Genomic DNA, 12,293 nt, shown 5'->3' on the forward strand with positions numbered 1-12,293 from the left:
CGTCCCTGGTGGCTTTAAGCCACTCCTCTTGAATAAAGTTCAGCTGTTCATCTCCGGGACAGCTTTTTTCCTTCCCATTAACACAACACAGAGAGCAGACACTTTGAAAATGTGCACCCATTTCCAGTTCCTTTCCGGGTGTAGACAGCCTTCCCAGCCGGGCGTGGGGCTCCAGGACTCGAGGCTGCACCATCAGGGTTCGGGCCATCCCCACTGTGACCCTCGTCCCAGCCCCGGCACACTGGGATGACGTAATGACTAGGGTCTGGAGGGGTCTTCTTGTATGTGACTGTAGACTAGCAAGAGGTATTCTTATAAATTGTGGGCTTGAAGAGACTATTTTAAAATCATCTATTTTCCTGATTTTTAAAAAATACATGCTTTAAGTCTGTGGGAAATGTGTTAAGAGTACCATACCTTATGTAGCCTCCTTTTTTCTTTAAAAAAAAATTTTTTTTAACATTTATTCACCTTTGAGAGAGTGCAAGCAGGGGAGGGGGAAAGAGAGGGAGACACAGCATCTGAAGCAGGCTCCAGGCTCTGAGCTGTCAGCACAGAGTCCCATGCAGGGCTTGAACTCACCAACTGTGAGATCATGACCAGAGCCGAAGTCGAATGCTTAACCGACTGAGCCACCCGGGCGCCCCTCTTTTTTTTATTTTTACCCAAATCCCTTCTGCCTATAAAACATGTACTGCCAGATTCCTTCCTTTCCAGACGAAGGAAAGGAAATGTTCTCTTTTTCTTCCCGGTGACGAAGTGCTGGGTCAGTTTCTGTCTCAGCCCTGGGAGCCGTTGGCAGCGGGGCACGGACTGTGTCCAGGGTCTTCAGGATGAGGCTCCATGGCTCTGTATCTTCTCGCGACTATCTCCAGGTTGCCAGTTTCCATAAAATGTAGGCTGGGGAGTAGATAAACACGCAGAGCTAATGCAGAAATGTGTATTGTGCGGTCTTCAGGGCATCGTGCCAGGGAGCTGGCATGGGCTTTGTTCTCTTCATACCTGTGGTCTTTCCAGATCAGAAGCATAACTCAACAGTGGCCCTTTAAGCTGAACCAGCTGAGCAGGGGGCTCTGGCCTCTTCCCAGCCCCCACACTGGCTTTCCTGTTCCCCGTGTTCGGGGTGGCCTGTGGCTTCCCCATCCACACGAGGAGCCGAGGGCTCCCTGAGTGGGGCTCTGTAGGACCTGGGGCAGGGGAGCCAGGGACACTGGACTTCCCTCCGGAACTACCACACTCTGTTGATTTTCAGGGGCACTTTTGCTTTTACCTCTTAGCGTCCCCGAAGTCAGGTTTTTAGAGCCAGCGGCATCTTGTTGCCTCGGCTGGAGTGGAAGTCAGGGTCTTACTGAGAGGCTTGGTGTTGGCCTGTGTCAGCTGCTAGGAACACGTGTCCTCTGCCTGCCGTGCACAGTTGGGGAGATCACTCCCCTGTCTCTACCCAGTGCCAGGACGGGGATAGGCACGTCTCTGTGTCCCCCCTTTTGTGCAGTGGATTTACTTTTGTTTCCTTTACTGTGTGGACAAGTGCCTTTATTCTACCTGTCTTCCTAGGCCTTTTTTCCATTAGGGGTACATCAAAGAATGATACCACTTCCCAAGTAGAGCCGGGGTCAGCAGACTTTTTCTGCAAAAGCCTGGCTAGTAAATATTTCCAACTCTGTCATAATTATTTAATGCTGCCCTTGCAGCATGAAAGCAGCTATACACAATGTGTTAACCCCTGGGCATGGCTCCGTTCCAATAAAACTTTATTTACAAAGGGCAGGTGACAGGCTAGATTTGGCTTTCAGTCTCCGGTTTGCCGATCTGTCATCGAGAGCCTCTCAAGTGTAACGGATGCCGTATTTCCCTGAACCTGCCCTGTGCCCAGGCCTGTGCCTGGTACTGATCCAGGAAGTAACTAGTCAGCCAAGCACCCTGCTCTCCTGTGTTTGTATTGTAGTGGGAGATCCCACACATGCAGAAAGAAATAATAAAAAGATTCATTGTGGCATAATTGAAGGGCCGCAGAGGAAACCGGGGATCCCAGGACACCACTGGGCGAGGGAGGCTGAGCTGGCTCTCTGTGGAGCTGACACTTGTATGGGACCTAGAAGAAGATATGGACCGCCATCTGCAGTGCTGTGACGTGTCTGCCTTCCCCAGAGACAGACGTGAAGGTTAAGCAAATGAAGCTGAAGAAAGTGTGGTCACTGCCCATCACTGCTGAGTTACTGGAATATTTGGGGCTTAAACTTGGCGTTGACTCTGTTCTTTAAACCTGTTCTTCTCATCTGTAAATCAAGGGCCGAAGGCACCCATATACCTGTCATTGCCTTCCCGCCCCTGCGGGGCGCTGGTGGTGGTCCTTCACTTGGGTTGTGTGTCTCAGGACCAGTCCAGATGCCTGGAGCGGACGGGGCCCCAAATCCAGAGGGGTCCTGTGATCAGGGTGTAAGGGCCTAGCTAGGTCCGTCTCTAGAGGGACTGGGTATCTTAAAGCTCCCCAAAGAACTGTCGTCAAAGGACACGTGACCCACTCTGACCCGTCTCGGCTTCCCAGTGTCCTGGGCCACACACAGGTGGTACTTGAGCAGAGAGGACCCCCTGCACCTCCCCTGCCACTGTCCTTGCCAAATAGTCCTCTGGCCTGGGCCTCCAGGTCACAGCCAGGAGGAGAAACAACCTCCTTTGAACATGGTCCGCATTTTTGCTTGGTCTTCCTGCTACACTAAACTGCTGGGCGAGGCGGTCTGTCCCGTGCGTGAGTGCTGGGTATGCCTGAGTGCCCAGTCTCTTCCCTTCCTGGCAGAGTTAAGCACCCATGGTGTTCCCTTGTGGCTCCCGCAGGCTTCCCAGTCTCCCTGAACTTGGCCGTGTCTACCTGCTCTGTGTGGCACTCTCCCCACCCAGGCTTGCTCTGCTACCCTTGGGGACCCTCGGGGAGGGTGGGAGGCACCGCGAGCATGGTGGGGTTGGGCCAGGCTGGGCTACAGAGCTGAAAGGTGGGCAGTGGCTGCAGAAGTCCAGGGCACCTGTTGCAGCTGCTTGAGTCCCACCCTGTCCCCTGGCCCACAGGGCTTGCCGCCCCCGGGGGCCCCCCTCTTCTTGGCTGTCGGCGCCCAGGAGTGGCGATCTGTGGGGCTGCTTGGCGCAAGTCCCGCAGGGTGTTTATTTTCCCCAGGCTCCTCCCCAGGACCGTCTCTCATGCCCCCCGTCTGGACGGGCTCTGGTCGGAGCGGCGGGAGGACTGTCGGGCACATCGGGGCGGCAAGGGGCCTGTGCGCCCCACTAGCGGGAAGGACGCCAGGTACCTCTCAGCGCCTGCCTGCTTGGCCTCAGCCCAAATCACTTCCTCATGCATGATTGTTGCGGCGCTGTAATCCTGGAGCTGGTGGGGGTCATTGGCAATCAGAGCAGGCGCCCCGGGGTGGCCCGGCTCCTGCACGCTGTGGTGCTTGACCCAGGTCCTTCCGGTCCTGCGTCCCAGGGATGAGCAGTATGTCCAGTGCCCCACTCTAGAAAGACGGAAGCAGAGACTGCCAGGGCCACATCACAGCTCATGGCCCAGGACACCCCCGTGTCATTCTGGGTAGGGGGCATGGGGTGGTGGAGCTCGTGGTGTTGTGATTCTTGCATTTGTGTGCCCATGCTTCCTCGTGCCCGAGAACGTGTGACCACCCGACCACACTCCGGGGACAGACGGACAGATGAACCAGCTGCTTACCGCTCTTGTTATTCTTGGGATCGGTCTGCCCCACTGCGTGCCCCGAGGGGACTGAGGGTGCGGTGGGCGATGGACATGGATCAGGGAAGTATGGGGCGGGAGGAGGTGGAGTGCATTTCGGGGGCTGTGCCAGCTTCTGAAGCCAAACGACTATTCTGTATGGTTTCTTGGATGGATCCTATGGAAGCTCGTGTTCTGATTTCCTATTTTTCTTTTCCCTAAATAGCTGGGAGACAGCAGAACCCTTTATATTTGAAACACTCACGTGCCAAGTGGCAGCTTGGGCATTTCTCACATGCTACCCTGAAAAGTTGTTCCCCAGGCAGATCCCTGTGGGGGCTGGGAATACTGGATTAAATGGCATTTACTGGCTCTCTTTCCTTGGGGCTGCATTTCCCACTCGCTCAGCCTCCCCCCCATCCCTTCTAGTGCCGTGTCCATAAGATACACTAGACACTCTGGGGAATGGGGCCTTGTGTGTCGGGCAGAACCAGACAGGATACCATGAGATTGTAGGAGAGGTAGGCTCATTAAGGCAATAATTTTTGTCTGGGAGGAAGACTTGGAAGGGGAGCCCTAATGGGGCCTGTTTCCGTCCATGCGGCAGTGTCTCCTTGTTGTGGGGGTGCCCAGGTTGACTGCTGTTGGACACTGAACCCTAAGGCCACCGTGGCCGTGGCTGGAGTGGTGCTGCCCCCTGGTGTCCGGTGGTGGAGTCACCATCCCTGCTTTCAGCTAACTCTGGCTCCTTCCTGTCTTTGCTGTTTCAGACCGTGAGTCCATCTTCTTCAACAGCCACAACGTGTCAAAGCCGGAGTCTTCATCGGTACTGACTGCGGTATGTTCCTTCTGCCGTGGTGGCCTTCCCTGCCAACCCTGCGTGTGCATGTGCTGCTGATGGGGGGGCCCGGGCCGGAGCTCCCGCACAGCAGGTGGGAGGGACCCCTTTTCTTGGCTGGCTTCAGGCCTTCATGCTGACGGCCATCATAGCCACACCCGTTTAGGTTACTCCCGATGGAAGCTCTTCTCCCAGAACGAAGACTCCCTCCCCCCACATGGCCCCCCCCTCCCCCGGGGAACAAGGAATTTGGAGACCTGCTTCCTAGTCTGTCTTTTTCCTGATTTAAGAGAAGGGGTGGGAGGAGGCAGCCCCCTCTCAGCCTGCCTTGTTCTTCCTGTGTCCGTGTGAATCCAGTGAGCGCCGATGAGGGCCCGCTGTGACTTCCGGGGGGCAGGCGGGCTCGCTCGGAGCAGCCGTCCAGTGACTGTCACTGCATCAGGAGCCGTCCTAGACGCCGCGTGGCATCACAGCCAGGCCTGGGCACAGCCAAGCAGGGTGGACAGCCCCATTCCCTGAGTGGGGGGCTATGTTCCATGAGGCTGAGTAACTTCTCCAAATCCACAGGGCCGTTCACTCAGGGGCCACGCGAGGGTGTGACCCTGGAGTGGTCTGGTACCAAAGCTGGGTTTTTCAGGAATTTAGGATTTCTTATCACACTGGTGTGTGCAGAGCAGTCTTTACTGAGAGCAGAGAGTTCGAAATTGCCATGGGGCAGCTTCTTATTTTTTATTTGTTTTGGGGGGCGGGTAGGGGCAGAGAGAGAGAGAGGGAGTCACAGAATCTGAAACAGGCTCCAGGCTCTGAGCTGTCAGCACAGAGCCCGACGCGGGGCTTGAACCCATAACCCATGAGTTCGTGACCTGAGCCACAGTCGGCCCCGGGGCAGCTTCTGCCCCCCGCCCCCCCAAGTCCAGTGAGCCAGTGGCCTCTGCTGCCACTGCCCATGACCTTGGAGCCCTGTGCCTTGTCTCCTGCTCCAGAGTCCCGGCCGTCTGGCTAACCTGGGAGATTTGCCTGTGTCCTGGGCTGTCCTCACCGACAACATCCCCTGTAGGCCCCTGCCCCTGGGCCTCACCCCCCGCCCCGCCTTCTGTGTTGGGGACATGCACTTGCCTACTACCTCCTGCCCCTCTGCTCCAGGCCGCCTATTGGTTTCTGGTATGTGTCTGGTTCCTCCGAGGAGCCGGCGGTGTGCAGAGGGTTGGACAGAGCATAGGTGTGGACAGGGACCTGGAGGAAGCACCAGGGTCTCTCCAGACGTTGATAGACGTTCCCCCAGGAACAAGTTCCATGCTCTCCAAGGAAACTTGGAGAACAACCAGATTTTAAAGAGAACCTCTCAGCGCCTGGTTGTATGCACTGTAAGATGTGAAAAGCTGTCTTGTGCAAGGAAAGGTTTTCTGGCTTTCTGGTCTTCAGAGACTGTGGACAGGTGCCATTCCTCAGGGCCTCTTCCTGAAAGGCTCTCGGACTGTGTCTGGCCAGTGGTGCTGGTCGGGGGAAAGGGGGGGGGCCCATTCCATGGACTTCTGGGAAGCTGTCCCTGCCAGTCCCAGTGCAGCTCTCGTGGCCCATGGGGCTGGTAATTGATGCCAGAGGGGCCCGGGTAACCGCGGATAATCACCTTTTTGTTGCTCAGCCTGGTTCTTCATCTGTGGGATGGGAGGGCATAGACATTCTGGGCCTCCTTTCCACCTGTGCTCCACCATCATCTCCTTCTCAGCTGGAGACTGCTACCCAGGAAGCCCCCCAGGAGAGACCCCGTGTAAAACTAGACCGAGCACCCAGCCGTACCCTTTCTGTTCCAGACCTGAGCCCCTCCTGCATGCCCACAGGCCCGTCTGACACAGACGGTTCGACTCCGGACTCGCCTCCTGGCTTCCTCCCTCCCACCATCAGGGCCTCACGCAGCCTTGCAGCCTTGAAGCCCCATCTCCTTCCCTGGCTGGAGGCCTCTGAGGATGAACCGCACTCCGACACCCAACTTCCAGGCCCCCAAACACTGGTACATAGGGTATTGGTTAAGGGTCTGGATGCCGACAGGACCGGCTGGCGTCAGACCCAACCAAGCTCCATAGCATTTCAGCCGCATGGCCTGGAGCCATACTGCTTCTCCGAGCCTCTGTTTCCCCAGCCTGCCCCACAGGACAGTCATGGGATTCGGGGAGCCCAGACGAAGCCAGGTGTGCAGGGAGCGCTAAGCCCACCATGCCAGGGAGGAGGGTGATCATGCTGATCCAGAGGATCGCCCCTCACCTCCTCTGTCATGCGCCCCCTGCCATTCCCCAGAACATCACTGTAGCCTTTGTGTTTACAACCCAGGGACAGGATTTCCATGCCTTTATCTTGTCCTGGGATGGTTCTTCAGTTTCATCTAATCAAACAGCTTCAGGAGGATTTCTGAGATGTCTTAGCTGAGCTGAGCAAGTGCTTTTGTAAGCAGCACGTTAACCCAGCAGCCGTGCCCCACCCCTGCTGCAAGCTTTATACCCCAGCTTCTCAGATCATGTGTCCTGCAGTGCAGGTGTTTTTATTACCCCATTTATTGGAGTGAGAAAACGAGACCCAGAAGTGTGCATTACGGCTCCGGGCGTGCAGGAGGGACTGGGCTGTGCCATGGCGTCTTCCTGACTCTCTCTGCCCTAGGGAGGATCCTGGGCCACAGATCTGGTGGCTAAGCCTCTGCCTGGTAGAAGGGGCCCTGAGGGGGTGCCTGCCCAGGCTTGGGCAGGTGCTACGTGATAAGGGCTTATCACAGCCCGTATGGCACTGTCCCCTTGGAAAGTATTTTCTCTGAGAGGACGCTGGGCAGCAGAGTTGTGGGCTTGAGGGGCTTCGCCGGTGGTGCAGAGCCCGGAGGCATGGCTTCCCAGTGGACCACCGAGGGTGCCCGCGGTGGGCTCCTCACCCCCAGCGTGTGTGCAGTTCCCCATCAGCCATTTTAGCTACCAGTGCCGGGGCAAGGGCCATTTGTCCCTGGTGCCCAGGGCTCTGTCCCCAGCCCTCCAGACTCAGCTTCACTTTTTTTTTTTTTTTACTCGGGTGAAATTCACATAACTTAACACAACATAGCCATTTTAAGGTGAACCATTCAGTGACATTTTCTATATTCACCACATTGTGCAATCACCACCTCTGCCAAGTTCCGAAACATTCCCGTCACTTCAGAAGAAAACTCTAACCGTTAAGCATTCCTGCCCCCGTCCCTCTTCTTCCGAGCCCCCGGCCACCACTAGTCTGCCTTTCATCTCCACAGACCCGCCTCTTCTGGGCCTTTTGTGTTAACCTGTAAATATTAACGTCTAACGTAATCATGTTTGGCTTCTTACACTTAGCCTGACGTCTTCAGGGTTCACCCATGCCATACCATTGTTTGGCTGAATAATGTTCCATTGTGTGGGTAGCACAGTTTGTTTATCCACGTTTTGATGGCATTTCGGTTGGTTTCCACCTTTGGCGAGTGCTGTGGACATTGACTTACAACTGCCTGTTCTCAGTCTTGTGGGTGCATACCCAGGTGCGGAATTGCGGGTCCCGTGGTAATTCTCTGTTAAAAGCTTTTAACCCAGCATCAGTTTTACTTCTGCTGGATCACCCACCCTTCCTCTGCGTTGGCCCCTGAACCCTGTAGCCCCAGGACTTTAGTACTTATTGAACACCTCCTGGAACCTTCTCCTGACTCGGGTAACACGGTGCCATTCCCGTTGTATGAAGCAAGGGTAGCACGTCCTCCCAGTGAGGCAAACACTGTTCTCACCACATCAGGGACCTCCACAGGCCTCCCAGCAGAGGACAGAGAACTTGGTCTCGTTTTGCAGATAAGCAAACTGAGGCACAGTGAGGCCGAGTACTCCCTAGGACCACAGAGCTAGAAAGTCACTGTCAGGCTTCAAATTCGTGTTCCCTTGATCCCCCACCCTTCTCCAGGTTCCCCATCCTCCGTGGCCCTTCTAGGATTGCCAAGCTTGAGGCCGTGGAAATCTGTGTGGCTGCCCCAGGCTGCTTGGCACAAGAGTAGAGGACAAGCGTGGTGGGACAGTCCTCCAGCTTGTTACAGGGACTAGAGGGGTTGTGCACACTGCACACTTCTTCCTGCCCAGCTGGTGGGACGTGGGAAGTGGCCGTGTGAGTGCTGTGCACCAGGGGTCTGTCCCGCCTCCCCGCCTGAGGGTGGTGCCGGGCCCGAGGCGCCTGACACAGGGTCTCTGTGTGCGGCGTGGCATCGCACCTCCCCACCGGTGGCCTGACTTGCCTTGTGTGCGCGCGTGTGTGTTGGCAGCTGGACAAGATCGAGGGCGTGTTCGAGCGGCCGAGTGACGAGGTCATCCGGGAGCTGTCCCGGGCCCTTCGGCAGGCGCTGGGCGTGTCGCTCTTCGGGATCGACATCATCATCAACAACCAGACGGGACAGCACGCCGTCATCGACATCAACGCCTTCCCAGGTGAGCCTGGAGCCAGGAAGCCCCTTCATCCGTCTGTACGCTGGCGTCCCTGGGCAGTGGGGCCGCCAGGGCTGGTGGATCAGCTCCCTCCCTCCCTGTTGGCAGGGTTTGGGGTACATGTGGTCCCGCTAAGCCTCGGCCCCACCTGCAAAATGGGTTTATGGCATGTGGGGAAGCTGGCAAACGAGGTCGGTGCATCCGGCCGGGGTGAATGAGCACTGGGCACCTCGGCTCGCGCTGAGCCCGTTCCGTTCCCTTCCTCGCCCGAGTCCGCGCCATCAGCATTGGCCTTGGCCGAACCTCAGCCGCTCTGTTGGGCTTGTAGATTTCAAGAGCTGCAGGGACCCCAGTGAGAGTACAGCCTCCACAAAGTACGTGCGGGGAGTCGAGTCTCCCAGGGAGGCAGAGGTTACCACACGTCACAGCACAGGTTGGTGGCGGGGCCGTGCTCCTGCCCTCACCCTGGCCCGCGGTGTTGGGGACGGACCTCGTGCCGGCCAGCCCCCTGTGCAGTGGCACCCGCCCCCTGCCGTCTGCCGGAGCCCTGAGGCAGGCAGGGGTGCTGGGGTCCCCGGGGTGCCCCACACTCCTCTTCTCCATGCGGCAGAGGGCTCGGTGGGTGAGCACACCCAGAGACCCCTCAGCAGGGCTGTTCACCTACAAGGATGACAGCCATGATGTCCCCAGTGGACGTTCCCTGGAATGAGCCAGGCGCTCTGCCTGGGCGCACCCTGAGGCTGACCTGTCCACCCGCCCAGCAGACTTGACTCTCCCTTTTATATTTAAAGTAGCTGCAGTGGAGGTAAAGTCGCTGTCACCGCTCAGTGGATATAAAAACGTTCAGGAAACGATTCATACCTCCAGGGAGGTTAGCAGCTCTGGGGAGAACCCATTGGTGGCACGCAGGGACCGCTCAGAGGCGTTTGCAGGGTGCAGGACAAGACCTCACGTATGGCGTGCGGACCATGACTTCAGGCCGTGTAGCTCGTGGGCATCAGGCTGGGGGCCTGACCTGTGTACTCCTCAGGCCCCAGCACCATCACAAGTCACAGCCAGGGAAACCGAGGCTGGGAAGACACCGCTGGCTCTTCCAGTCATTCAGTTGACATTTTCCAGGGACTGCTGTGTGTCCCAACTGGTCCAGACCAGACACACAGGTGCAGCTTGACACCAGAGCCCAGCCCTCAGAGGACGGGGGTGCCCAGGGGCTCCTTCTCGAGGCGGTGACATGGGAGCAGAGCCCGGCAAGGAGGGAAGGAGCTGCCCCCCCGCCCAAGGGCCCCGGGAGGGGCTGGGACAAGGAGGCCAGAGAGGAGCCTGCAAGGTGCCGTGAGAATGTGGGCTTTCGCTCTGAGCTGGGCCAGAGTGCCTCGTTCCTTTATAGAAACTCAGACCCGATGGGACAATGGCCTGTGTTCCTCCAGTCACCCTGGGTGCAACCTGGATGGAGACGTGGGTGTTGCCAGAGGTGGGGTTTGAGTAAGTGATGGAATGAGACCGAGGGAATACAGGGCGTGTCAGGGGAGCGATTATGATGAATCAGGATCTAAACCAAGGAGGACGTGAGGGTGATGACGGCGAAGAGGTGGCCGAGCCAGCAGATTGGTGGGATGAGGAGGGGCAGTGCAGGGCTGTTGGGGCAGAAGTTCTAGGAGGATGGAGGTGGGAGGTGGTGAGGGCATAAAGCTCTGCCCTGAGCTTCGGCTTTGTGCAAGGTCCTGAGTCAGCCCCTCCCAAGGTCTGCAGCGTGAGCTAGGTGTCATGAGGGCGTCCTGTGTGCCCAGCAAGGGGACAGTCACTGTGAGCCCAGATGGGGAGGCTTCTGTCCGAGAGAAAGGCCTCCTGGGTGGGGCCCGGCATGGAGGTGGGGGCTGAGGCAGCGGGACGATGAGGCTGAGTCCAGCAGACGCCGCCTGAGGGAGCCTGATGCTGAGGGGAGGCCCAGGGGCTGGGGGAACCCGTGTCCAGGAGACTGCTGCTCCCCGCCCTCTCCCGGCTTGCTTTGCAGGCCTGGGTCTGGGTCTGGAGCACTCGTGGGGCCTGAGCTGAAGAGTACGATCCAGGGGAGGCTGCCTCGGGGCCCTGGGTGTTGAGTCAGAGGGGCCGCGTGCCGGGCTCTAGGAACTGGTAACAGCAGTAGCCGCGGGTGCTGTCGGGCCCTTACACACCAGGCCCCTCTTGTCCACACAACCGCACGGCACACAGTGGGTGGGGCATGGAGGTAGGGGCTGGGTGACTTGTCCCGGTCATGTGGGATGTTCTCAGTGTTCACTGCACAGCGGGAGCAGAGATCCCCGCTGCACAGAGGCATAGGAGACAGTGCCGGCACAGTGCCCAGCCCTGACCTGGCACTCCGCAGTGCCGGCTCAGCTCGGTCTGTTCTACCCGGGTATCGGAGCTGGCTGCCTGGCTGCTGGCCAGTTCAGGCCTACCCGAGGGGCCGGCACCAGTCTCCATCCCTTGGCTTTGATGCTCAGGGCACATGGCACAGAGGGCCTTCCGGCAGGTAGTTTGAGCATGAGAAGGCAGCAGACTCTGTTCGGGGGGTAGCCGCTCTGGATCAGGGGTCTCCCTGGGCATGCCCACAACCGCCTCCCCCTCATCCCTGGCACCGAGACCTTTCAGCTGACGCAGGAGGACGCCGAGGCTAGGCCATGTAGCCTAGATGGCTGTTTCTGATTTAGAAGGTAAGGAGTGGGCCTTTGGTCTTGCCCATCCCACTTGTGCATCTCAGCACACAGGGTCAGTGATTAAATGGGACCCCGAAGCTGTACCCGAGAGGGACAGGGCGTGGGGCGTTGGCCTGTCCCCTGGAGCGCAAAGCTTCCCACACCCTGGGGACAGCCGAATTCAAGGGCTAGCCAGCTCCGAGCCCAGCCTTGCTGGCTTCGTCCGTCCCAGGACTGACTGAGCCTGGGTCTTCTCGAAGGCTTGAGAGCACGCACCTGGCGTCTGCCAGCCCCACAGCCCGCCTGTGCCCCGCTCTCCCCGCCCCTGCCCACAGCCCATCACCACCCCTGCCTGGCTCAGCGCCCCTGCCATCTCTCTCCCGCCCGCAGGCTACGAGGGCGTCAGCGAGTTCTTCACAGACCTCCTGAACCATGTGGCCACCGTCCTGCAGGGCCAGAGCACGGCCGCGGCAGCCGTGGGGGACGTGGCCCCGCTGAGGCACAGCAGGCTCCTGGTGGAGCAGGCGGGGGGCCTGGCGGCCGAGCGGACATGCAGTGCTGGCCCTGGGTGCTGCGGCCGCAGGCTGAGCCAGGACCCGCCCTGGGCGGCGGAGGCCGATGCGGGCGGCCTG

General features: G+C 58.5%; 1 protein-coding gene across 2 annotated transcripts in view; it reads left to right on the forward strand.

The window, feature by feature from the left end:
- Nucleotides 1-12,293, forward strand: part of ITPK1 (inositol-tetrakisphosphate 1-kinase) — a 166,319-nt gene that overhangs the window by 151,856 nt on the left and 2,170 nt on the right. The window contains exons 8-11 of one of the 2 annotated variants that reach the window (XM_029952121.1): nucleotides 3,167-3,292; nucleotides 4,480-4,547; nucleotides 8,830-8,992; nucleotides 12,052-12,275. In XM_029952121.1, the coding sequence (XP_029807981.1) occupies nucleotides 3,167-3,292; nucleotides 4,480-4,547; nucleotides 8,830-8,992; nucleotides 12,052-12,275 (581 nt within the window). The remainder of the gene's footprint in view (nucleotides 1-3,166; nucleotides 3,293-4,479; nucleotides 4,548-8,829; nucleotides 8,993-12,051; nucleotides 12,276-12,293) is intronic. The other variant, XM_029952122.1, reaches the window with a different exon arrangement.

The sequence above is a fragment of the Suricata suricatta genome, chromosome 9, assembly GCF_006229205.1.
Source record: "Suricata suricatta isolate VVHF042 chromosome 9, meerkat_22Aug2017_6uvM2_HiC, whole genome shotgun sequence".
Lineage (NCBI taxonomy): Eukaryota > Metazoa > Chordata > Mammalia > Carnivora > Herpestidae > Suricata > Suricata suricatta.